The 27,556-nt window shown below is 40.0% G+C and overlaps 1 protein-coding gene across 4 annotated transcripts in view; it reads right to left on the bottom strand.

Annotated features, from left to right (window-relative positions):
* Positions 1–27,556, bottom strand: part of DENND1A (DENN domain containing 1A) — a 1,402,774-nt gene that overhangs the window by 612,285 nt on the left and 762,933 nt on the right. For all 4 annotated transcript variants that reach the window (XM_082262893.1, XM_082262895.1, XM_082262894.1 and 1 more), the window contains exon 11: positions 12,161–12,206. In XM_082262893.1, the coding sequence (XP_082119019.1) occupies positions 12,161–12,206 (46 nt within the window). The remainder of the gene's footprint in view (positions 1–12,160; positions 12,207–27,556) is intronic.

The raw sequence follows: 27,556 nt of genomic DNA, 5'->3' as shown, positions 1-27,556 counted from the left end.
ATGTACTATTTTAAAAAAAAATGTAGGTAATTTTGAAATTGATGGCGGCAATGTGTTTTAAAAAAGTTGAAATAGGGCCATGTTTACCATGGTGTAGCATCCCCATCTCTTTTAACAACACTCCGTAAATGTCTGGGAACTGAAAAACACAGTTGCTGGAGGTTAAGGAGTGAAATGTTGTCCCATTCTTGAATGAAATAGAATGCTAACTGCTCAACAGTTCTGGGTCTTCTTTGTCTCATTTTTTGTTTCAATATGAGCCAAATATTTTTAGTTGGTGAAAGGTCTGGTCTTCTGCTTTAGCATTTTTGCCCTGTCCTCCTGAAATATGCAAAACCTTCCCTGAATAAGATATCATCGAGATGTAGGCCAATGCTGTGCTAAAACCTTTTAGCATTGATGGCGCCTTTTCAGATGTGCACCACCATGCTTTCAGAGATGCAGGCTTTTGAACTGAGCACTGGTTAACAAGCCAGAAAGTCCCTCTCCTCTTTCATTGGGAGGATGCTGCGCCCATGGTTGCCAAAAAAATTGTCACATTTTGATTTGTCTAAACCACAGAACAGTTTTCCACTTTGCAGCAGACTATTTTAACCACTTCCATACCGGGTGATTTTTGGCACTGTGCTCCTACATGTAAAAATCATAATTTTTTTGCTATAAAATCACTCTGAAACGCCAAAAGTGAATAAAATGGCGGTCATTTCAACTTTTTATGTCACAGAATTTGCACAGAAATTTTCAAACACGTTTTTTTTTTTGGAAAAAAAAACTGTTTTATGAATTAAAAAAAAAAAAAAACACTAAAGTTAGCCCAATTTTTTGTATAATGTGAAAGATGATGTTACCCCAAGTAAATAGATACCGAACATGTCACGCTTTAAAATTGCGCACACTCGTGGAATGACGCCAAACTTTGGTACTTGAAAATCTCTATAGGCGAAGATTTAATCGTTTTTACAGGTTACCAGTTTAGAGTTGTAGTGGAGGTCTTGAGCTAGAATTGTTGTTCTTGCTCTAACGTTCGCGGCGATACCTCATATGCATGGATTGAATGCCGTTTACATATGTGGCTGTAGCGAACGCATGCGTTTGCTTTCACGTGCGAGCACGCGGGGACGGGGACACTTCAATTATTTTTTTTATTGTTTATTTTTTTATGTTTACACTTTCCCTTTATTTATTTTTTTGATCACTTTTATTCCTATTACACGGAATGTAAACATCCCTTATAATAGAAATATTGAATGACAGGTTCCTCTTTATGGGGAGATCTGGGGTCAATAAGACCTCAGATCTCTCCTATAGACTAGAAAGCCTGAAATGAAAAAAAAAAAAAAACGATCTTGGCTATTCAGCCGAGATTAGTGCAGTATTGAAACCGGCCAGGCCGGGCGTGACATCATCACGTTGCGCCCTTGCCTCCGAGAGTCATAGAAACTGCTGGGGACCATCTGGTCCTCACAGTCTCTATGGTTTACTTCCGCCGGCGGCCGATTCCTTCTCCAGCTCGCTGAGCAGGTAGAAGAACAGAAGAGCGGCGGGAGGGGGGCGTTGTCCCCTCCCACCGCCTGTAATAACGATCAAGCGGCTGAACAGCCGCTATGATTGCTCTTATGGTGAAGGGAATCGCCGCCTGAAAAAAACAATATCTGAAGGATGCCTGCAGCTGCAGGCATCCTTCAGATATCCCCACTTAAATCCAAGGACGTCATATGACGTCCAGCGGTAAGGAAGTGGTTAAATAGGCTTTGGCCCAGAGATGACAGTGGCGTTTCTTGATGATGTTTTGAAATATTTATTTTTCTTTGCATTATAGTTTTAGCTTGCGTTTTAGCTGACACAGTAAACTGTTTTCACAGACAGTGATTTTTGAAAGTATTCCTGAGCCCAAGAAGCGATGTCCTTCAAAGAATCGTGCCTGTTTTAATGCAATGCCATGTGAGGGCCCAAAGATCGTGGGTATCCAATATTGCGTTTCGGCCATGCTTCTTGCACCTAGAGATTTCTCCAGATTCTTGAAATCGTTTGATATTATGTACTGTAGATGATGATATATTTTAAGTCTTTTTAAATTAACATTATTATGAAATTGATTAATACATTTTTGATGTAGCTTTACACAGACTAGTGGACCTTTTAATACCCAAAAATGTTACTGACCTGTTGCTAATTAACCTAATTATTTGCAAAATTTTCTTCCAGCTATTCCTTATTATCATCATTTATTTTTTCAACTTTTTTTTCCCTGTTGCGGTCATCTATTTCCAAATTACTTTTTTTATTTATTCTTAAAATTATACATTTTCTCAGTTTAAACATTTAATGTTTTATTTGCAAATCATTGCATTCTGTTTTTATAGAAATTTTATACAGCATCCTAACTTTTTTGGAATCAGGGTTGTATGCCAATAGTCTCTTTTTAAATAATTACAAATCACAGGAAACTTTTCCTAAGTGACATTCAAGGCTTACTTCCTTCAAGAATCAATCCCAAGAGCTACTTAGAAAAGCTACTCCTAAGGAAGCTTTGCATTTTTTTTCACCAACACACCACTTTACAAGTGAAAAAGTCCTGGGTCTCCTTTATAGGAGCGCCAGCGGGGGACTGGATAAAAGGAGGATCAGGGCTTCTCTGTTCAAAACCATTGCACAGAGCAGGTAAGTAAGAAAAAAAAAAAAAAAAATCGGAATTTCATATCACTATAATTAGTGGCAGGTCGGCTCTGTAATGCGAAACAACGTACATGTACATTGCTTCATGTAGCAGCTAGAGGTGGAGCCAATCAGCGGGTCTGGCATCTGCGATGTCCGCTGGGCACCCGCGATCGATCCCCTTGGAGAAAGAACTGCGATCTGCCAATGTAAACACAGCAGGCACTGACTGTTCTGTCAGTGATGAACACAGGGATCCTGTGTTCCGCCTATTTAGGAACACAGGTCTCTGTGTTCATCCATTGAGCCCATACCCCACATGGTTAGAAAGCACCCCCTAGGGACACATTTAACCCTTTGGTTGCCTCTGGTATTAACCCCTTCCCTGCCAGTGTCATTAGTACAGTAACAGTGCATAGGTTTAGCACTGATTACTGCAGTAATGTCCCCCCAAAAGTGTCAAAAATGTCAGTTAGGTGTCCGATCTGTCCGTTGCTAAAAATGGCTAATTGCTGCGTTTACTAGTAAAAAAAAAAATAAAAATGACATAAATCGTTCCCCTAGTTTGTAGACACGATAAAATGCAAACCAATCAATATACACTTATTGGGATTTTTTTTATACATATTGGCCTAAAATGATGAAAAACAATAGATTTTTTTATTTTCCTTTGTTAGGAATGTTTGATAGCAAAATGTAAAAAATATTGTTTTTTTTTTTTTTTTTCAGAAATGTCGCTTTTTTGTTTATAGCGCAAAAAATAAAAATCGCAGAGGTGATCAAATACCACCAAAAGAAAATGTGAGTTTTCGAAATTTTTCCCAAAAAAATGGCATTTTAAAAGACCACTGCGCAAACAACGCGTGACAAAAAATATTGCACCGCCATTTTATTCTCCAGAGTCTTTGCTAAAAAATATATATATATAATGTTTGGGGGTTCTAAGTAGTTTTCTAGGAAAAATTGAGTTTCACTGCATTAAAAAAAAAACTAAACAGTAAAGTTAGCCCATTTTTTTTGTATATTATGAAAGATGATGTCACGCCGAGTAAATAGATACCCAACATGTTATGGTTAAAAATTACGCACACCCGTGGAATTGTGACAAACTATGGTCAATAGAGATCTCAATAGGTGACGTTTTAAAATTTTTTAACGGTTACCAGTTTAGAGTTATAAAAAGGAGAAGATTGCCCGAGGGACTTTAAATGAGGTGGACCCAATAGTCATAAAACTCAAGTTGAAATGTATTTGGTTTATTGTATAGAACCAATATACAAAAGGAAAACAACATGAATGTTTGACATACACAAAACAGAACATGGTCATACAAATATATTAAAATATCTCGTAACGGTAACAATATGCACATCAATTTTTAAATATCTCAATGGGGATCTCAGCTTAGAAAAAAAGCTGTTTAGTCGAAGGGATTGCATGAGGACTCGGGGCATACAATGCGATTAGAGGAGAAGCGTTTTAACCTCAGGCAACGTGGGGGGTTCTTTACGGTTAGGGCTACAAGATTGTGGAATTCTCTACCACAAGAGGTGGTTTCTGCGGGTAGTATGGTGGCTTTCAAAAGACTATTGGACGTGCATCTCAAGGATCAGAACATTCAGGGGTATGAGAGATGATTACAGCCACACACACCTACACAGGTTGAACTGGATGGACTATTGTCTTTATTCAACCTCACCTACTATGTAACTATGTAACTAATACAAATGTCTTGAAACTCGACGAACGTTTCGTGGGTCACATTGCCCACTCGTCAGGAGTGTAAGTGTGCAGGCAAGTCTGAAAATAAATTATTGTTGTTGTATTATAAACATGCAGGGTTGATGGCTATTGGAGTATGAATGCTCAAAAATAACCCATGTGGGGAGACAGCATACTCGCAAATATAGCCGCCTCATTGTGCTTAAAACCAGTGCATCCATACGGCGGCGGCCAAATAGTCCAACAGGGAGCTGAGGGTGCAGGATCCAGAGGCATTGTATGAGTTCAAGGAGAGCAATGAGAATTCAATTCAAGGAGAGCAACAACAATAATTTATTTTCAGACTTGCCTGCACACTTACACTCCTGACGAGTGGGCAATGTGACCCACGAAACGTGCGTCGAGTTTCAAGACATTTGTATTGATGTGCATATTGTTACCGTTACGAGATATTTTAATATATTTGTATGACCATGTTCTGTTTTGTGTATGTCAAACATTCATGTTGTTTTCCTTTTGCATATTGGTTCTATACAATAAACCAGATACATTTCAACTTGAGTTTTATGACTATTATATGTATTCAATTGGGATGGAGGTGTACTCAAATATGAAACGACAGTTTAGGTCCATTTCATTTTTTCCAGTTTAGAGTTAGAGTGTAGCTCTTTTTTTTAATTATTGCTCACGCTTTGGTGATCGCGGCGATACCTCACATGTGTGGTTTGAACAGTGATTTCATTCGTGGCTCGACTTCCATATATGTTTTCTTTCGTGCGCGAGCTAACGGCGACGGGGGCAGCTAAAATTTATATAAAAGCCCCTAAGACCCCTCCACTACACTTCCATGTATTCAAAACGCCGAAAACAGCATTTTTGAATACACTCGTTTTTTGAATCTGCCGCCTTTAGCAGCAGAGTAACCCGGACGTGACATCATAGACACCGCCTCCGGGTTACGTCATCGGAGACCCGATCAAAGCCACATCCAGCTTAGATCGGAACTCCATCCAGCCAGCGGACGTGTCGGCTGGGTGCTTGGGTCTCCCGGTGGGACGGGAGACCTGGGCAAAGCCGCGGGAGGCGGCGGGAGGGGGGAGAGGCGTTCCCTACCGCTCACCAGGGTAACGATCGAGCGGCTCTGAGCCGCATTGGTCATTACTGCCGGAAAGCCAACCGCCGGCTCTAAACAACGGTACTAGCTAGAGGCATCATCCCGGTATAACCCCGCAAAGTTTGCCGATGTACAGGTACGTCACTTTGGCTACCATGCACAGCTGCACCAGATTTTTCACCCTCCAGCTTTAATAAATCAACCCCATAGTGTTTTCAAATAGGTTATGTGAATGTATAACACATACAAGTTGTGACGCATGAATAGAAAAAATATACATCGTCACACAAAGAAGAATTTTTGAAGACAAAGAGGTCTGTCACAGATGTTAAGATTGACATTGTCATTTGTGTCATAGTATATGCCATAGTGACAAGCTAGATGCCTAGATTAAAATAGCAGGATAGAAACAGAGACAAAGACAATTATATAAAGACAAAAATATAAACACCACCACCGTCTTATATACAGTAGTTTATCGGTCATTTGTTCTTGTAAAACCATAGGTTTAATGTGCCAAAAATAAATCTCAAAAAGTTTTTTATATATCTATATCTATATGTTGTTTAGATTTCAGTTAATCTAAGGCCCCTTTCACACACGAAGTCCGTAAGGTGGATTCCGTTTTTCTCAGCAGGGGATCGATCCGCCGATCCTCCGCTGAGCAGGCGGATGACAGCTGTGTCTCCGCGCTGTGTGCTGAGACACAGCTGTCAGGTCCCCATTCTTCTCTATGGGGTAATCGGATAGCAACGGTCCGTCTGTCCATTCTCATCTGATATACGGATGTAAAATAGGGTTTCCATCCGCCTGGTTTTGACAGATCGGATGTCAGTGGACATGTCTCCGCTGACATCCGATGCCCCGTAGAGATGCATGGGGCGTCCGTTCAGATCCGCAAAAAAAACTGACAGGGCGGATCTCAACAGACTCCCTGTGTGAAAGGGGCCTAAATGTTAGTTGTTTAAGATGTCAATTGATCAACTTGCACAGCATTAAAAACAATCTCTAAGCTGAAAATGCCCAAATCAATCCCACTATTTCTCAGCTCACCCCTTTTGTCTCTTTGCACATAACTAGTATAGTAACTGACATATTAGTATGGATGTCAAACAACTTCTAAAAACTCAATTTTCAAAAAGCAAGCTCATAATATTATCTGTGTAAAAAAATGGAATGTGCCAACTCAGATTTGGGGAGCAGCACCTAGAACTAATTGCCGATTTGCACAAGGTTTGAATTTTGTTGCACTATCATCATTTGTCCTATCAAATATTTTTGCTTTTTTTTTTCAATTTGATAATTTATTTAAATGTTTCATTTATGAGCATTTTTTAGAGCGCACTAGCACATATACACCATAATATTATCTCCCCTGTTATCTATGTGGACCACAAAATGCAGTTCCCTATTAGGGAGAAGAGAGGGAGATGATAATTAGTCCTAACAGTCTCTGTCCTAGGGTGACCCATGCTGCATCCACCTAGGTATTTTCAATTTGAAGCGAAGATCAAGAACAGGGGGATATGACCTTTAGTAGCAGAGGGAAAGTCCAAAGCTAACTTTGGAAAGTATTATTTTACCAAAAGAGTAGTTGACTTCCAGCAAACGTAATGAGTCAGTCAACAGTAAGTGATTTTAAATATGCTTGGGACAAACACAGATCTATGCTCAGACAAAAAGGTTAAAAAAAAATAAAAAATAAAGAAAGTGGCAGACTCGATGGACCACATGGTCTTTTTCTGCCGTCACTCTTCTGTGTTTCTAAAGAGATAGAGAAAGATATAGAAAGACCTGAGAGTACAAGATCCTCCTAATGAGCCTAATAATTTCTATCTGTGCAGAAATTTCATTGGCGTTTATTAACTCATAAATAGCAGACAGCTTTTTGCAGGATGAATGCTGTGGCACCCTACTGTGATCAAACACAGGAAATAATCAAGCAATCCTTCGGCAGTGCACGTAAACTGAGCCACATCGTGGTCCTTATATCTGACAGAGTACAAGCAGAGTACGTTCAAGGCTTTTCATCAAATTCCCAGAGACGCAGGACAAGTAATACAATCTGGCCCTAGTGACAGAGCTGATGTGGTGCTGATGGATTAGCTCCCAACTTATAAAGGAATCGCATAATACTCTTCCTGCACTAATCAGTTGTGTCAGTTTCAGTGTGCCTAACACTATAAAAATAAAATAATGACTTCTGCATCGTACTGCCTAGCGTAGCTTACCTCCTTTCAGAATCCGCTCATCTGTGCAGCAAAATGTACTGGGGGATGCTCTGTAATGTATGTTTAACAGATTTAAAAATTTAGGCCAGCCACTAACTTCCAAGGAATCCATGTATGAGAAAGCCAGGCTGTTTCCAGCATGTAACTGAGAAATGTGTAAGTTTGTATGGCTCTGTTGTACCAACTTTGGTGAAATAATAAGACTTGATTTGACACTCTACTAGCAAATGGCTTGGTAAAGTGAGTACTAAAATAAATAAAAAATAAAAAAAATTGAGTTAGGGAAATATGTCTAGAAAAAAGGGGCCATGGTTAAAGGCTCGGCCGAATATGAAAATGATACATAAAAATAACGAAAATTTAGGCAGATAAAAACAAAGGGATGGATTAAAAAAAAAAAAAATAGCATTGCTATTTGTCCTTGTTAAATGGGGCAAAACAGATAATGTCATATTTTATTGATTCACACATTCGACCTGGTGGGAAAATAGTCTAATTAAATTCAACGTTGCCTCCATTCACACAGAATGAATAAATGTCTATGCAGTTTCACAGGATGAAAAGCACTGCAAACGTTTAACGAAGACACTTTTAAGTAATGCAGTTGAATTTATTATAAAAAAGAAATGTTTTTAATAGTCTGATGTAAGCATCAGACTGGGAAAGTGAAGGGCAACACTAGATGCCAATCAGGTTTTCATATGGTACATGCTATTTCCTATACAGTATACAGTATGTAGCACTATAGATGAGCAATGCTGCTGGAGGTGGGAATGTTCATTCACAATCTTAAGGCTTTTTTTGTAGAGAAGCCTTCAGCTTCCATCAAACATCCAGCAAACATCAACCTCAAAACGTTAATGACTTGGTGAGAGATACCATATGTGTGTGTGTGTGTATATATATATATATATATATATATATATATATGTATGTATACACACATATATATATATATATATATATATATATATATATATATATATATATATATATATATATATATACACATATATATATGTATACACATATATATATATATATATATATATATATATATATATATATATATATATACACACATATATATGTATATATATATATTTATACAGTATCTCACAAAAGTGAGTACACCCCTCACATTTTTGTAAATATTTTATTATATGTTTTCATGTGACAACACTGAAGAAATGACACTTTGCTACAATGTAAAGTAGTGAGTGTACAGCTTGTATAACAGTGTAAATTTGCTGTCCCCTCAAAATAACTCAACACACAGCCAATAATGTCTAGACCGCTGGCAACAAAAGTGAGTACACCCCTAAGTGACAATGTCCAAATTGGGCCCAAAGTGTAAATATTTTGTGTGGCCACCATTATTTACTAGCACTGCATTAACCCTCTTGGGCATGGAGTTCACCAGAGCTTCACAGGTTACCACTGGAGTCCTCTTCTACCCCTCCATGATGACATCACTGAGCTGGTTGATGTTAGAGACCTTGCCCTCCTCCACCTTCTGTTGAGGATGCTCCACAGATGCTCAATGGGGTTTAGGTCTGGAGACATTATTGACCAGTCCATCACCATTACCCTCAGCTTCTTTAGCAAGGCAGTGGTTGTCTTGGAGGTGTGTTTGGAGTCGTTATCATGTTGGAATACTGTCCTGCAGCCAAGTCTCCGAAGGGAAAGGATCATGCTCTGCTTCAGTATGTCACAGTACATGTTGGCATTCATAGTTCTCTCAATGAACTATAGCTCCCCAGTGCCGGCAGCACTCATGCAGCCCCAGACTATGACAATCCCACTACAATGCATAACTGTAGACAAGACACACTTTCTTTGTACTCCTCACCTGGTTGCTGCCACACACGCTTGACACCATCTGAACCAAATAAGTTTATCTTGGTCTCATCAGACCACAGGACATGGTTCCAGTAATCCATGTCCTTAGTCTGCTTGTCTTCAGCAAACTGTTTGCGGGCTTTCTTGTGCATCATCTTTAGAAGAGGCTTCCTTCTGGGACGACAGCCATGCAGACCAATTTGATGCAGTGTGCGGCGTATGGTCTGAGCACTGACAGGCTGACCCCCACCCCTTTAACCTCTACAGCAATGCTGGCAGCACTCATACCTCTATTTCCCAAAGACAATCTCTGGATAGGACGCTGAGCACGTGCACTCATCTTCTTTGGTCTACCATGGCAAAACCTGTTCAGAGTGGAACCTGTCCTGTTAAACTGCTGTACAGTCTTGGCCACCGTGCTGCAGCTCAGTTTCAGGGTCTTGGCAATCTTCTTATAGCCTAGGCCATCTTTATGTAGAGCAAAAATTCTTTTTTTTTTTTTTTTTTATAATATCCGCAGAGAGTTTTTGCCATGAGGTGGCATGTTAAACTTCCAGTGACCAGTATGAGAGAGTGAGAGCAATAACAACAAATTGAACACACCTGCTCCACATTCACACCTAAGACCTTGTAACACTAACGAGTCACATGACACCGGGGAGGGAAAATGGCTAATTGAGCCCAATTTGGACATTGTCACTTTGGAGTGCTCACTTTTGTTGCCAGCGGTTTAGACATTAATGGCTGTGTGTTGAGTTATTTTGAGGGGACAGCAAATTTACACTGTTATATAAGCTGTACACTCACTACTTTACATTGTAGCAAAGTGTTATTTCTTCAGTGTTGTCACATGAAAAGATATAATAAAACATTTACAAAAATGTGAGGGGTGTACTCACTTTTGTGAGATACTGTATATATACACAAACAATTTTCCACATTTTGTCATGTTACAGCCAAAAATGTAAATGTATTTTATTGGGATTTTATGTGAAAAAACCAACACAAGTGGCACATAAATGTGAAGTGGAAGGAAAATGATAAAGGGTTTTCCAAAATTTTCACAAATAAATATCTGAAAAGTGTGGCGTGCATTTGTATTCAGCCGCTTTACTCTGATACCCCTAAGTAAAATCTAGTGGAACCAACTGCCTTCAGAAGTCCCCTAATTAGAGTCCACCTGTGTGTAATTTAATCTCAGTATAAATACAGCTGTCCTGTGAAGCCCTCAGAGGTTTGTTAGAGAACCTTAGTGAACAAACAGCATCATAGGCCAAGGAACACACCAGAGAGGTCAGGGATAAAGTTGTGAAGAAGTTTAAAGCAGGGTTAGTTTTTTTTAAAAAAATGGGGGACACAGCAAACATATGGAAGAAGGTGCTCTGGTCAGATGAGACTAAAATTGAACTTTTTGGCCTAAAAGCAAACCGCTTTGTGTGGCAGAAAACTAACACTGCACATCACCCTAAACCCACCATCCCCACGTGAAACATGGTGGTGGCAGCATCATGTTATAGGGGTGCTTTTCTTCAGCAGGGACAGGAAAGCTGGTCAGAGTTGATGGGAAGATGGATAGAGCAAAAAACAGGGCAATCTTAGAAGAAAACCTGTTAGAGTCTGCAAAAGACTTGAGACTGGGGAAGAGGTTTACCTTCCAGCAGGACAATGACCCTAAATAGCATAAAAAGCATATTCATGGGTTAGAATGGCCCAGTCAAAGTCTAGACCTAAATTACATTTAGAATATGTGGCGACACTTGAAAATTGCTGTTTACAGATGCTCTCCATTCAATCTGACAGAGCTTGAGCTATTTTGCAAAGAAAAATGGGCAAAAATGTCCCTCTCTAGATGTGCAAAGCTGGTAGAGACATCCCCAAAGACTTGCAGCTGTAATTGCAGTGAAAGGTGGTTCTACAAAGTATTGACTCAGGAGGGCTGAATACAAATGCATGCCACACTTTTCAGATATTTGTAAAACAAACTCTAAAAACTATTTATCATTGTCCTTCCACTTCACAGTTAGGCGCCACTTTGTGCTGGTCTATCACATAAAATCCCAATAAAAAACATTTAAGCTTTTGGTTGAGACATGACAAAATGTGGAAAATTTCAAGGGTATGAATACTTTTTTATGGATATATATATATATATATATATATATATATATATATATATATATATATATATATATATATATATATATATTTCCACACATAGTATTTTAGTTTGGAAATATTGCATGTAAATATTTCATACTTACCCTTCTGCAACTAATGTGTAGCGTGAGCGAGTGTAGCATGCCAGGGTTTCAAACAGCTGCCTTACCTCTGTGCTGTGAATAGCAGGATCTCAGTTTTTTGGAAACACATACCCACGCATGAATGTGTTAAGTTAATGTATAGATTTGGGTAGGAGGGGAGTATACTCTCCTCCGCCCCCTCACTTCCAGATGGCATACTACAACAAATACTGTACGTTAAGATTTAAATATACTAGTTTATAAACTCTGAAAAAGGGCAAATAATTGCTTGTTCAGACAGTGAATAACAGACAAATTAATAAATATGTTTAATTATCCTGAAAAAAGTAACCTACCTCCATTAGACTCGAGTGTATACCAATGAGGTAGGGCATCGGTGCGCTGCCAAAAGAAAACAAAGCTTATTAATAGTTGTTTACTGAAAACACAACCATTGTTACCAAGAAAGCTTGCATTAACTCATGGTGTACAGGTAATATCAGATGTGATCTTAAGTCAAATGTATTTTAGAAAAACTAGCCAACAGATGTAGAACAAAAGACTACTAGGCAATAAGGCAAGATTCAAATTTAGTTCCCTCTACCTCTGAAAACAATGTTAGTGCTTTAGCTTGCCATTCCACACTACCACAAAGTGTTGAATCTTGCAGAGTAAAATAACAGGTGTTTGAAGGGTCTCCAGGAACACTCCAAAAAGCCTCATTGAGGACTGTTCTAAAATATTCACTGCTGTGTGTACATTTCAGCTTGAGCTACTAAGATTTGTAAACATGCTTTTTACAACAGGATGAGAAGGTAAAATAAAAAAAATAAATGAATAAAAAAATAGTGAAATGTGCACACTGGTTTGCAGGAATTATGGAGGCATTATTATTTTATTATTATACAGGATTTATATAGCTCCAACAGTTTGCGCAGCGCTTAACGAAATGAAGGCAGACATTACAGTTACAATACAATTTGGAACAAAAGGAATCAGAGGGCCCTGCTCGTTAGAGCTTACAATCTAAAAGGGAGGGTCAATTGATACAAAAGGCAATAGCTGTGGGGGATGGGCTGGTGGAGCAAGTGAAACAGTGTTATTAGTTAGTAGCTGGGTAAGCTTCTTTAAAGAGAAGGGTTTTCAGGGATCGTCTAAAGATGGATAGATTAGGGGACAGTCGGACAGATTGGGGTAGAGAGTTCCAAAGAATGGGAGAAGCTCTGGAGAAATCCTGGAGGCGAGCATGGGAAGAGGTGACAAGGGAGCTAGAGAGCAGGAGGTCTTGGGAGGACCGAAGAGAGCGGCCTGGTTGATATTTTGAGATCAGGTTAGTGATGTAGCTGGGGGCAGAGTTGTGGATGGCTTTGTAAACTATTGTTAGCACTTTGAATTTTATTCGTTGGGTGAGTGGCATGTTCTTGTTCTTTATGGTGACAACTATACAGTGCTACTTTTATTCTGCAACATGCTTGTTAAGTAATTGTGTACTTTAAAGTACATTTGACATGCGATAAAGATGCCATTATTGACCTTCTCCTGGAAATGCTACTAGCCAGACTAAGTCTGGCTACAATTTTCATTATGTTACAGACCTGGAACAAATGAGTATCAAAATTCCTTCACTCCCCCACTGTGCAAGGTTAGTGGCCAATGCACAAGTATGCCAACCGGGAAAATAACATTTAAAAAAAAGACATTTATATTTTAAGCCTGTCCATCAGTGCCAGGGCCAGTGGCAGTATAAGCAGCCACCTCCGTGCACCAGAATGGGAGGGGGGGTGTTTGACAAAGAGGCAGAGCCCCGAAACACATAACAGGGTTCATACACATTTTTACCAATACAATTCCATGATTTTTCCATGACTTCAAGTAAATATTCATGACCTAATGTTTCATAAAATGTCTATGTAACTATTGCAATTTAACCAATATCATCAACTATATTCGAATATACTGGAGAAAGAAAAAGATTTGATGGGCGCTCCTGCTTGGGGATAAAGCTTCAGTTCAGGCAGTCATGATGGATAAGGTGCAGCCGGACTGGAATAGATGGCACAGATGCACAAATGCGGCGCTTACATCGAGGGCAGCTCTTTGTTAGGCCAAAGCAACAGTCCCAAGAACAGGCAGAAAAGAGAGAAAGGCGCCACTCAATGTAGCAGATGTAAATAATTTTATTGACACATATTAAAAACTTACATGGGGGTAAGCGTCTATTTTCATAGCTTGGCATCCAAGGAGCGGTTCATGCATGCTCCGAAACCGGTTACCCCCCCCCCCAAGTCATCACGTTCGTGCGGCCCTCCAGTGAGGTATGCGCTTCACCGTTGCCTCGATCTGACTGAGTCCCCTGATTGGTTCTTCCCCTAGTGTCATCTCCCAGCTTCTGGCCAGCCTCAGGGACGGAAAAACCGTGGACCCAGAAGGACGGCGAGCTATGAAGATAGACGCTTACCTCGATGTAAGTTTTTAATATGTGTCAACAAAATTATTTACATCTTCTACACTGAGTGGCGCCTTTCTCTCTTTTCTGCATATTCGAATATACAGTGATTGTAAAACAAATTTCCATGACTTTTCCAAAACTTTGTGGGTTAAATTATTTTCCAAAACATTTCCAGGACTGGAAATTGCCATTTTAAAATTCCATGACTTTTCAAGGTTTTTCATGACCGTACGAACCCTGAAATAACCATGCCTCCTTTACAGAGTGATGTAATCAATAAGTGGAGCCGATTGTTGCCCAGCAGGCAGGGGAGACCCAGAAGGCACCATGTGAGCCAGACAGTTTGTGTTTCAACTCCCAGGACGACAACGGTTCTCCCCTTCATCCATCCAGTAGTTTCTCAGCCAAATGCTGCATTAATCAACCACGACATGCAAATTCCTTTTTAATAACCTGTGTGCATTGATTTTATTTATCCAATGTATGCTTATCAAAAGTTTACACTCAGATGGTGGTGCCCCATTCTCTCTTTTGTTCATATAATGCCAATAAATAATGCTGTCATTAATACTATACAATACTGTTCAGAAAACAAAAAATGTGACACAACATATATGTGTAATAACAGTCCGTGCAGAAAAATAATAATGGAAAAATGTAAAAATATTAAAAAACCTCTATTCTGCTTCTTTTTCCACTGTTGTGAATCAGTGATGCATGCTTTTCCTAACTGTGCTCCACCACCTATTGTAAGAGGGGCCACTCACCAGAAGGCTTTGGGCCACCAGGACCCTCACAGGTTATATGCTGATTCCTGTACTTGACTTGTAGTGTGCATTCACTTCCTTATTACTTGTATCCAGTAACCGCAGGTTAAACCCCGAACAAAAAACAATAACGGGGTGATTGTGCAATTTGTTTATTATAAAGGGTTATTAAAATTAAAGGTAATACACTCACGTTTTAATATGCTCTAAAGCGGCACCCACTGTAAAGAGATTGTTTAAAAGTTTCCTCGCCGCCGCTCGTCTCTTCCTCATGACGCCTTCCGGTGAAATATATTAGGGTCTCAATAGTGGTAGTTAGTTCCGGGTCCTTCTCTGATTTCACGAGAAAAGAGACGAGCGGCGGCGGTGAGGAAACTTTTGGTAGAGAAGTGAACATTCAATTCACGGGCAACAGCTCTGGTGGACATTCCTGCAGTCAGCATGCCAATTGCACGCTCCCTCCCTCCCTTGCGACATCTGTGGCATTATGCTGTGTGATAAAACTGCACATTTTAGAGTGGCATTTTTTGTGGCCAGCCTAGGGCACACCTGTGCAATAATCAGCATCTTGATATGCCACACCTGTGAGGTGGATGGATTATCTCGGCAAAGGAGAAGTACTCACTAACACAGATTTAGCCAGATTTGTGAGCAATACTTGAGAGAAATAGTGTACATAGAAAAAGTCTTAGATCTTTGAGTTCAGCTCATTAAAAATGGGGGCAAAAACAAAAGTGTTGTGTTTATTATTTTGTTCAGTGTAGTAACTGCGTTACAATTATGTATCTCTATTCAAAGAGAGAATAAACTCAATGATTAAACAGTTTCCCAAAACAGTTACATTCAAGGCATGCTGTGAATGATAACTGTCCCAGTTGCTTGTACTCGCAATGAGACTGGAAAGCCATCAAATAGCGGATGTAATAACTGATCACGTGTACCACCATGCCAACTGCACATCAAACAGAGGCTAAAATGGTAGCTTCCTTGGCTGTAAAGAATTGGAGGGTTTAGTTCTGCTTGGTGGTGCATAATATCTTAAAATCATCATATTTCTTTGCCCAGCCTTATTTTGTTCTTGTGTTAACCTAACAGCATAGTATTTAAAATCACTACACCACTTCAATTCCCTAATTGTAACCTTAAACAGCTGATGATAAGCTACACTCTGTAAAAAAAAAAGAAAATACTGTCCACTTCATATTAGTCTCTCTCATTGGTCACCTTAGGGAGCTCCCTTTGGAGTTGAAATTCTGCATTCCCAAAACATTATGAAACAGAAATGGCTCGTGCTAAAAATGTAAATGCTGTTGTGGCTTTCATTAGTGCACCTTATGTCAGCGGTAGCACTACTTCCACCGGATAGCAAACACTTCCCCCAAGTCCAAAGGTTATCTTGCAAAGTCATCTGTACAGAAAGGCTTCAAAAGAACATCATGTATCCACATCAGGCAGCAATAAAAAATCAGATCCAGATCTAATGTGGTTTGTTCATCTCAAAATGTTCTACAAGCCCAAGATCTCATGATCTTAACACCTTTTACACAAAGGAACTATTCTATGCACTTAGGTCCTTCTATGGAATAATAACCTGTCAATGAACTCTTTGACCTTAACTTAACAGCTAAACCCTGTCCTATGTTTTAAAAAGGTTAAAGCAAAATTATAGTATGTGGAAAATTAAATACAGTTTGATTATACCCAAGCTCAAAAAGTCATAGTTTTATACAAGTGTAGCATTCCATTGTCTTATACAATATTATGCACCTTTCAGTCTCTGTATGATATTTTTATGCATATAGTTTATATTAATAACTTTACATCAGATGGAGGGCTCAGGCCTAAAGTTGGGTACTTTGAAAAATTTACACTTCTCAACATTTATTCTCAGGAAGGGGACACAAACCACTTGCATTTCATAAACCTTTTACAGCAGGCCTCTCTACCCATCATATAGAAAAGCTTTGGCCTTTCAGGTTGTTCCACTTCCTATTAACCAGACTTCATTAGAATTGGCACAGGAGACATGACATTTATCAAAGTAAAGCCCCGTACACACACGCAGATCGTCGTCATACAAACGTCGGCGGACGAAAGATCTGCCGATTGTATGCGTGTTAGTATGGTGCCTCCGACAGCTGTCTGCACACAATCCGCGGACAAGAGTCTTTCTTGCAAACATGAAAATTTTTGTCTGCAGACACCAGAACGGACGATTGTTCGCCTGTCAGTACAGAAATCAGCCGACAGACCGCAGATTTGCAAGACTGGGCATGCTCAGAAAATAAAAAACACAGGGAAAGTTAACCATTACATGACATCACTTCTGCAGACAGCTGAAGTCTGCGGACAAAATTCTTGTGCTGTCCTTGTGCTGTCTTTGCACTTTTCAACAGACACCGACATCCCGGGGAGAAAAGACGAACATTTGTATGACGACGATCTGTGCGTGTGTACGGGGCTTTAGTCTTCTTCCCACCCAGGCTAATTCTGATATTTCTCTCCTAAATGTACAAATCTGTATTTTTTTTTGCTAAAAAGTTACACAGAACCCCCAAACATTATACAATATATGTTTTTTCTTTTTTTTTTTTTTTTAGAAGAGACCATAGAGAATAAAATGGTGGTCACTGAAATTTGTAATGTCACATGGTATTTGGCAAGCGATTTTTCAAATGCAATTGTTTGAGAAAAAATACACTTTAAAGAATTCAAATGCAAAAAAAAAAAAAAAAAAACAATATATAACCCATTTTTTTTGGTAACATATAAAAGATGATGTTATTCAGAATAAGTAGATGCCTAACATGTCACAAGCACACGTTTGTGGAATGGTGCCAAACTACAGTACTTAAAAATCTCCATAGGGGAAGCTTTTAACATTTTTACCAGTTTAGAGTTACAGAGGAAGTCTAGCACTAGACTTATAGCTCTTGCTATAACATTCACAGCGATATCTCTGTGTGGTGCAACGTGCATATATGTTCCCTTCTGCGTAGGGGGACGGGTGCACTTATTTTTTTTACATTTTTAATATTTTATTTTTACACTATCCATTTATATATTTTTTTTATTACTTTTTTCCTATCACAAGAAATGTAAACACTCCTTGTGATAGAAATAAGGCATGACAGGTCCTCATTATGGAGACATCTGTGGTCTATAAGATTCATGAGGATTCTTTGCTTGATCTGTCTGATCGTCACATGTTGTTGGCAGCGGCGTGACTACAAAAATGCACCAAAAATGCAACTGTGGTGCATTTTAGATGTGTTTTGTATTAAAGTGATTGAAAAGTCTGTTTAAAAAAAAAAAAGCCGGATCCTCCTCTTATCGAGTCCCTCCCTCCTATCCAGTGCCCCCACAGCAAGCAGCTTGCTATGGGGGCACCTGAGTCGAGCTGAAGCTCCGTGTGTCCATCCCGTAGCTGCCATTTGGCTCCACCCCTTCTCTCTCTACTGATTGGCTCATTGACTTTGATTGACAGCTTTGGGGGCCAATGGGACCGCTCAGCCAATCAGGAGGGAGAGACCCAGGATGGCCAGGGAACTCATGGACATCACTGGACAGAGATGGGGCACAGGTAAGTATCAGGTGTGCTGGGGGGGCTGCTACACACAGAAGGCTGATTTTACAACTCCTTTAATTTAAGCGGGGAGCTGCATCTTTGGTGCGGTTTTGAAAAGTGCACCAAAGATGCTGCAAACAGGACAGAAACGCACCACACTTTACCCATAGCACAGTGGTGTGAAGAGTCCAATAGAATTTAAAGGATAACATTTTTTTTGGTGTGTTTTTCTTTAGCAAGCTAAAATGCAGCAACATTAAATTGTGTGAAAGGGCACTACTTGTGCAAAAGCTAAAAAATTAAAGTGATTGTAAAGTCTATTTTTTTTTTTCTTCTTGGGTCCCTCGCGGCTCCTGGTAACTCCCTATCGAGTGCCCTCACAGCAAGCAGCTTGCTATGGGGGCACACGAGCTGGGGTGCAGCTCAGTATGTCCATTCAGCTGCCGTTCAGCCCACAGAGACAGACACAGAGCAGTCTGGATCGTCCTCTTCTTGGGTCCCTATTCGCTGTTTCTAGCCCCTCCCTCCTGTTGAGTGCCCCCACAGCAAGCAGCTTGATATGGGGGCACCCGAGCCGAGCTGCAGCTCTGTGTGGCCATTACGACATGGAGATGCCATTCAGCCCCACCCTCCGCTCTCTCCTGATTGGCTAACTGACTTTGATTGACAGCCACGGGAGCCAATGGCAATAGAAAGCATTAAGATAAAAAAAAAAAAAAACTTCTAACTTTACAAATCCTTTAACTGCCTCACTATAAAAGGCTGCTAAATTGTAACTGTACTTGAAGCAGTACGTTTCTGATATAAAAATACATGACAGTTTCCTTTTAAAGTAGATGTAAACTTTACTATGATAAATATAATTTACTAAATTATATTTATTATGCTAAAGAACTGCGTATAATAAACTGCTACTTTTACATTATATTCTTTATTTATAGGTTTTACCAGAACACATATTCATGCATTACTCAGAAATCTTAGCGAGAGACAAGATAATTGAGATACATAGCATAGTGCATAGAAGTAAACAGATGTTCCATAAAGATACAAAGATGAATTATAATCAGGTCAATTCTATACTAGGTAATTGAAAAAAGTAGAAGAAGGTGTTCAGTGAAAAAGCACATATTTTAAATGGGACCCGCAGTAAATAGGGAATTCTCTTAGCATCAACCCCAAGGACCATGAGGGACAAGAACCACTGTTGCCAGTAGGAAAAAGTAAAAAGAAAGCAAAAGGAAGAAAGAGAGAGAGAAAAAAAAAAAAAAAGGCAAGCGGAAGGGGGGGGGGGGGGGTTTGGGGTTGAAGGAGAATATATATTAGCCCATGTAAATATATTCCCTCCTCTCTCCTCCATGTCAATAAAGAACATAAAGAAGGTAGGAAGAGATGAAGAAGGGAAAATTATGGCACCTCAGCAAATTTTGAGAACAGTCAGGGGCATTTGAATTCTTCCCAATAGTACGATCTCTTAGTATGTTCCGCAGCCTTATCCCTATCCAAAATAAGACCCTTTATATTCTATATAACATCCACCATTTCAAACCATTGCTTGAGTGCAGGTGGACCTGATTTCTTCCAATTGCTAGGGATACGTGCCCTATAAGGGTTCAACAAGTGAATTAAATTATATGTGAACCTTCACCTTGTAAAATAATCCATTCAGTTTAAAATAGAAAGGCAAAACATTTGCGTAAAAATATAAAAACATTATAAATATCTTCTTTCCCCCTTTATATAAATGATCACATACCCTTAGTTCTCAGCTGCATAGAGAGCCGAGGGTGGAGAAATAGCAGTACACAGATTTTTTCCAAAGAATAGCTGTGCCGGGGCAGGGGGACGTGTCGGAAGAAGTCTTGACCATTGGAGTAGAGCACAGTTAAAGAACTGACCATGATGTCCTTTATTGCCTAGTATTGTCAGTTTTAATAGGAAATGAGAGGGACTGGCAGGAAAACCAGGGATTTCACACAAAGGAAACAATATAAAGAGAAGAGGATATTTTTCATACAAGTACATAGCACAGCAGGTACATATCAGAAATATGAAATGTTGGCTTCACATATTCTTTATCCGCTTGCCGACTGCCCACCGCAGATATACTGCGGCTGGCAGGCTCAAATGCACGAATCGCCGTACCTGTACAGCAATCCACGGGAGCAATCCGGGGGGCGTGCGCGCCCCCATTTGCCAGCGGGGAAGCAGGTTCACGGACCCGGCGCCCATGATTGCGGCCGGGCACCTGCGATCGCTCCCCGTAGAGAGAGAGAACAGCGGTCTGCTGTTGTAAACACAGCAGACCGTTGTTCTCTCTGCAATAAACACAGAGCTCCTGTGTTCCTCCTATTTAGGAACACAGATCTCTGTGTTGTCACAAGCCCATCCCCCTCACAGTTAGAAAACACCCTCTAGGCTCACATTTAAACCTTTCATCGCCCCTGGGCTAACCCCGTCCCTGCAAGTGTCATTATTACAGTAACAGTGCATATTTTTAGCACTGATTACTGTAGTAATGTCACTGGTCCCCCCAAAAGTGTCAAAAATGTCAGTTAGGGGTCCGATCTGTCCGCCGCAATGTCGCAGTCCTGCTAAAAATTGCTGAATAGCCGCCATTACTAGTAAAAAAATTAATAAAAATTACATAAATCTTTTCCCCAGTTTGTAGTCATGATAACATTTGTGCAAACCAATCAAAATATGCTTATTGGGATTTTTTTTGGGAAATGTTATATAGCAGAAAGTGAAAAATATATATTTTTTTTGTTCCCGGAATTGTCTCTCTTTTTTTGTTTATAACGCAAAAAATAAAAATCGCACAGGTGATCAAATATCACCAAAATAAAGCTCTATATGTGGGGAAAAAGGGACATCAATTTTATTTGGGTACAGCGTCCGTTTAACGCAGTGCTGAATCTCATAAAATGGCCTGGTCATCATGGGGGAAAATCTTCATGTTCAGAAGTGGTTAACGACTTGACCTCCAGAAGATTTACCCCTCTTCATGACCAGGCCATTTTTTGTGATACTGCACTATGTTACTTTACCTGACAATTGCATGGTCATACTACGTTGTACCCAAATAAAACATATGTATTTTTTTCCCCACAAATAGAGCTTTCTTTTGGTGGAATATGATCACCTCTGAGTATGCAGGAACACAGGATCCATGCCTTCAACTCTAACAAACCGGCGATCTGACTTGTTTACATAGGCAGACCGCCATTCTGCCTCTCTGTTGAATTATCAGTGGGTGGCGGCGGACATAGAGTCCGCAGTACCCATCAAATGGCTCCCGCTGTGTGATTACAGCAGAAGACGCCGCTACAAATGCGTGCCCCCTACCCGGAAGAGCTGGATCACGTACGTATACAGGATCCGGAGCAGAGGTGCTGCCCTGTAGCCGTAAAACTGCTATAAAAGACCGCCCTTAATTGGTTAACACTGACCTTATATAATGCTTTAGGGACATAGAAGTGAGGTTGAAGAGGACAGCCACTAACTGATCAGACAAGGAATGTCCTATTAGCTTATATATTATTTCTGTAACTTGTTGCCACTTTTACTTTAAATGGAATGCTTGTTTTCATTTTTTCATCCTCTGTCACTGATGATCTACTACAGCCTCTTTATAGCCACTATAGGTCTATATGTGCACATTCCATGATGACTGCATGAGATTTCTGGCTTACTGATGGCAACAAAAGAGGACCATGACTACATAATGTTCATTGAAAATGTCCACCTGCAGAAGTACAATTAGGAACCTGGGACAAAGCATTTCAGGATGTGCCTGCCAAAGCCTTTCATGGCACATCACCAAATATCATTTCAATAAAAGCTTATAATACATATATATTTAAAACTATTTGAAATTATATTTAAATGTTTATCTATATGAAATTTTAGTCATTGGGTTTACATATACTCTAAAGCAATAAATCAGCTTCAAATACATTTCTGCCTGTACCTTGCTTTAGGTGGATTCTGGCTTGTATGAGTGATATACTTTTCTAGGTATTAAAAGCCAGCCCCATAAGTTAGGTCTTGTGAACGGGAGTCTAAAACATTGAATGTGGGTTGGGTGTAATACCAATACCAAGAGCAGTCAAAATAGTGAGACAGAAGCCAGTTCTTTAATAATATGTCCAACATGCTGCTTAATGTAAGTCAATTCTTAGAAATGTAATTAACAGCAACATTCAGATCTTTATGTGAGCTATAGCTAATCAAAAGACGAACAGAAAGGTATAATGTGTTTAATTAGAATGTCACACATGCTGAAATTTGCCTTAGACAAATGAGATCTCATGTTCATTGCTGCACAGGGAAGTCCACAGAGAGACACATTTTGATGAACAGTTACACCATCAAATTTAAACTCCACTTTTTCACCTGGTAGACCAAGATTTGTATGCTCTGTAGTATTCAATTTCTAATATTAAAACATACTCCAGACATAAAAAGACAAAAGAAAACCATGTTAGATCTCGGACACAAAGCAGTAGATGGGAAAACATGTAGAACATTGTGTGACTATGATGCTCATTCCACACAACTTTAACCACTTGCCGACTGCCGCACAACTATTTACGTCGGCAGTCAGCCCCTCACAGGCAAAGCGACTTAGGGCTACGTCGCTAGCCTGTAAGGGTTTTGGGAGCGAGTGCGCGCCTCCGGATGCGCGCTCCCGCGCGGTCACGGACCCCCCCGCGCGTGTGCCGGCGGACCCGATGTCCGCCGGGCACTCGCGATCGTCCGTGACAGCGGGAGAAAGGCAGGCGGCTAGTGTAAACAAAGCCGCCTGTCAGTTCTCCCTGTGTAAGAATGGTGATCAAACGGTTCTACTACCGTATGTAGGACCGTTGATCATTGTTCTTACACATCAAGCCACAGCCAATCACAGTTAGAAACACGCCCCTAGGACACACTTAACCCCTCCCTCTCCAATACAGTTAACTCCTTCACTGCCAGTGTCATTTTTACAGTAACAGTGCATATGTATAGCACTGATTACTGAAGTAATGTCACTGGTAACCCCAAAAGTGTCAAAAATGTCAGTCAAGGGTCCGATCTGTCGGCCGCAATGTCGCAGTCCCGCAAAAAAAAAAAATAGCAGATCGCCGCCATTACGCGTTAAAAAAAAATGACAAAAATCTTTCCCTTTGTTAGTAAATGCAATAACTTTTGCGCAAACCAATCAAAATACGCTTTTTGTGATTTTTTTTTACCAAACATATGGTAAAAAAAGAAAATTGGCCTAAAATGTTAAAAAATTTAGATTTTTACATTTTTTTGGGGGAATTTCAAAATATAAAAAATATTGTTATTTTTGCAAAATTGACGCTCTTTTTTTCTTTATAGCGCGTGATCAAAAAATCGCACAGGTGATCAAATACCACCAAAATACTGTTTATGGGAAAAAAAGGACGCCAAATTTGTTTAGGTACAGCATTGCACAACCGCGCAAATATAATCGCTCTCCCAGAAAAGGAAGATCTGTCAGGGCTTTCTCGAAAGCCTGGTCAGCTGACCAGCTCTTCAGCCAAACCATGCGCCTTAATGCAATCCCCACAGCCGACACTCTGGCCACCAGGGGAGCGGCATCCAAGGACGCATCATACAGGAACACCAGGGCCTGGGCCATCTGGTCCATAAGTTCCATCAGCTCCGGGGGCACTATGTCAGGATCCAAGTTCCCCTTCAGACACTTCACCCATTCCGTAACCTTCTGTGATACTAAAACAGACACAAAAACCAGTTTGAGGATAGAACCTGCCAACACATGAAGATGGCGGGAAAGGGATTCCACCCGCCTGTTCCACAGGAACTATAGTAGATTTGTTCTACCTGGAAACAGGATGATCCACCTTGGGCGATACCCAAGGAAACCGCCTCAGCAAAGGGATAACATTGTTTAAATCGCTTAGTGACTACTAGCACCTGCTTGATGTGCCGCCATTGGTCATTAACAATATCATGAAAATTCTCAGGAGATAAAACCTTGCTCGATTTTTGGGTCTTTCGGGAGCCAAAAGACACCCGTGTCCCCGCCAGCATGGGTCATCTGCCATTTTTAAAGTTTCCCTTACTGAAATAATTAGGGGTTCCACCAAAGCACGTTCCTGCGCTGCAGCTGAAGAAGACAGGTCCTCTTCACCATCTGACTGTAAGGACAGCGACCCCTCAGGTAGGAGGGTGTCCGTGGTGACCATATCAGCCTCTGAATCAGAGGACCCCACCAATGATGGAGAAGGCAGTGGCCGTTTTCCTATCTGCATCTGTCTACCTGCCAACAGATCAGCTTCACACAGCCAAGTTAGCAGTTGGGCTACCATTCAGCACATCGATGTGCAGACCCCATTCAGCCTTTACCTGCACTTACCCCTGTACTATGCAAATGCACCATTAATTGACTCTGGTTCAGCAGATCCAGCCAACCATCCCACATATACTCAATATTGCTTCTGGCCCTGTACTACCTTTGAAGCCATAGACTGGCCAACTATGTTTAAAACCACATTAAATCAAAGAAGTAAGTGCAAGTGACTGCAGATGAAGTATAACCATCGGATAGGATAAGTGTGTGGTGGATGTGTGGTTTGTGTCGGTGTCTGCAGCTGATTTCTTGTCTGGTTTTGAGAACATTGGCATTTTAACTTTTTGTTATGTTGGAGGTTTTTGCAATTTTTCATGTTCTATTTTTACTAATAATACTTTAATAAAGCTGTTTATAATTGACCGGTTGATCCTCTCTGAAGATTTCTTTGTGGATGTTTAGTCCTCCTTAAATAGAAGACAGAAGCAGCCAGATGAATTTTGCAGTGTTTAGAGATATACTGTCAGCAAAGTTGATTGGACCACGCTTCACACTACAGATGGAAAATGATCCAAAACACACTGCAAAAGCAACCCAGAAGCTTTTGAAGAAATAGAAGTGGAATATTCTGCAATGGCTGAGTCAATCACCTTATCTCAACCAAATTAAGCATGCATTTAACTTGCTGAAGGCAAAACTAAAGGCAGAAAGACCCACAAACAACAACTGAAGACAGCCACAGTTAGACCCAGTCTTTGGGTCCATGGGTTCCAGACTTTAGGCAGTCATTGCCAGTGAAGGATTCTCCACAAAATATTAAAAAGTTAACATTTTATTTATGATATTAATTTGTACAATTACATTTGAGCCCCACGAAAATGGGAGGTCTGTGTATAAAAATGGTTGCAGTTCCTAAAATTTGTACTTGATTATTTATGTTCAACCCCTTGAATTAAAGCTGAAAGTCTGCACTTCAAATTACTGTATTTTCTGGCGTATAAGACTACTTTTGAACCTCAAAAAAATCCCCCAAAAATGGGGGGTCGTCTTATACGCCGAGTATAATATCTCCAAGGTAACCTAAGTATGTGTATTACCGGTAGATGTAATCTCTCAAGACGCTGGCTGTGTGGGAATCCTGCACCGGTATACCGTATGTACCGTAGCTTCGGCTACATACAGTGTACCGTGCTGAGTCAATCAGGGAGAGTGATGTATTCTATTATTGAATGCAAAGCCTGCTCGGATTGGCGGAGTAACATCAGCCCGCCTCTCTTACTCTGTCAATCCGAGCAGGCTTTGCATTTAATAATAGAATACATCGCTCACTCTGATTGGCTCAGCGCGGTATACTGTATGTAGCCAAAGCTATGATACATACGGTATACCAGTACAGGATTCCCACACAGCCAGTGTCTTGCAATTACATCTACTAGTAATACTTATACTTAGGGTACCTTGGAGATATTATGAGAGATTACATGTATTACAGTACTTGGGGTACCTTGGAGATCTATGAGAAATCTGATGTTTTTCAATGGTGTTGCCTTGCTTCGGAAGGGGGGTAGTCTTATACGGAGAGTAAAGCCCAAAACCTACGTTTTAACTTGAAAATTAGGGGGGTCGTCTTATACACCCAGTCATCTTATACGCCGGAAAATACGGTAATTTGGATTGTTTTGTTTTAATTTTATTCTGGTGGCATACAGAGCAACAAGTAATAAGCCTGTGTCCAAATATATATGGACCTAACTGTATTTAAAGTCTTTGCAATTTTACATTGAGGCAGATTTTTCTGAGATTGTTCCACAATTTTTAGATGCAACATTTCAGATTGAAGAACCCTCTGCCTATCTTACTTCTGAGACACTCGAACTGTCGAAGATGGTCACCTGTTGCTAATTAACTTAATTAGTGGCAAAGTGTTCTTCCAGCTTTTCCTTGGTAGTACCACCTACTTTTCCAGCTTTTTGTTGCCCAGTCTCAACTTTTCTGAGATGTGTTGCTATCAATTTCAAAATTACCTTATTTTTTTTTTTTCTTACAATGGTACATTTTCTCAGTTAAAATATTTAATATATTTTCTACTGTGAATACAATTTGAGATTATGAGATTCACAATTCATTAAATTTAAGTTTTTTTTGTAGATTTTACAGTGTCCCAACTTTTTTGGAATTGGAGTTGTACTAAACTCTGCAGACTGCACCCTCTGTACATGGAAGTATTCTACAAATATCACCTCCAGCTTTAAGTAGAAGTGTGGACATGTAAGTAAAAGATGTAATTTCCAATTTGGGCTTGGAGCATATTTCAGGTGTTGATTGATTGCAGATCATGCAAAACTGTCTTAGCTCTTAAGTTTTACATAAACAAAAAGCATAGTATAAGCATAAAGTCCCTTGCTACCATGATAGGACCTTCTCTAAAATTAAAAAAAAAAAAAATTGCTCTGTGCAAGGGGAGCATTTGTTAGGAATGGTTATGTGTGTTGTGCTAGGGTAAATGGTACTGACTTATGAAAACCCAATACTACGCTACAGTATTTATTGTTTACAAAACTTCAGTGAAACCTGGAGGGAAAACTATGAGATTTAATACTTGAAAGTGATTCCTTTAAAAAATGTTTATCCTAGAGGAGGAGGATG

Source organism: Pelophylax lessonae (assembly GCF_965119305.1).
Source record: "Pelophylax lessonae genome assembly, chromosome: 7".
In the NCBI taxonomy this organism is placed as follows: domain Eukaryota; kingdom Metazoa; phylum Chordata; class Amphibia; order Anura; family Ranidae; genus Pelophylax; species Pelophylax lessonae.
This window is presented reverse-complemented; position numbering and strand designations above follow the sequence as displayed.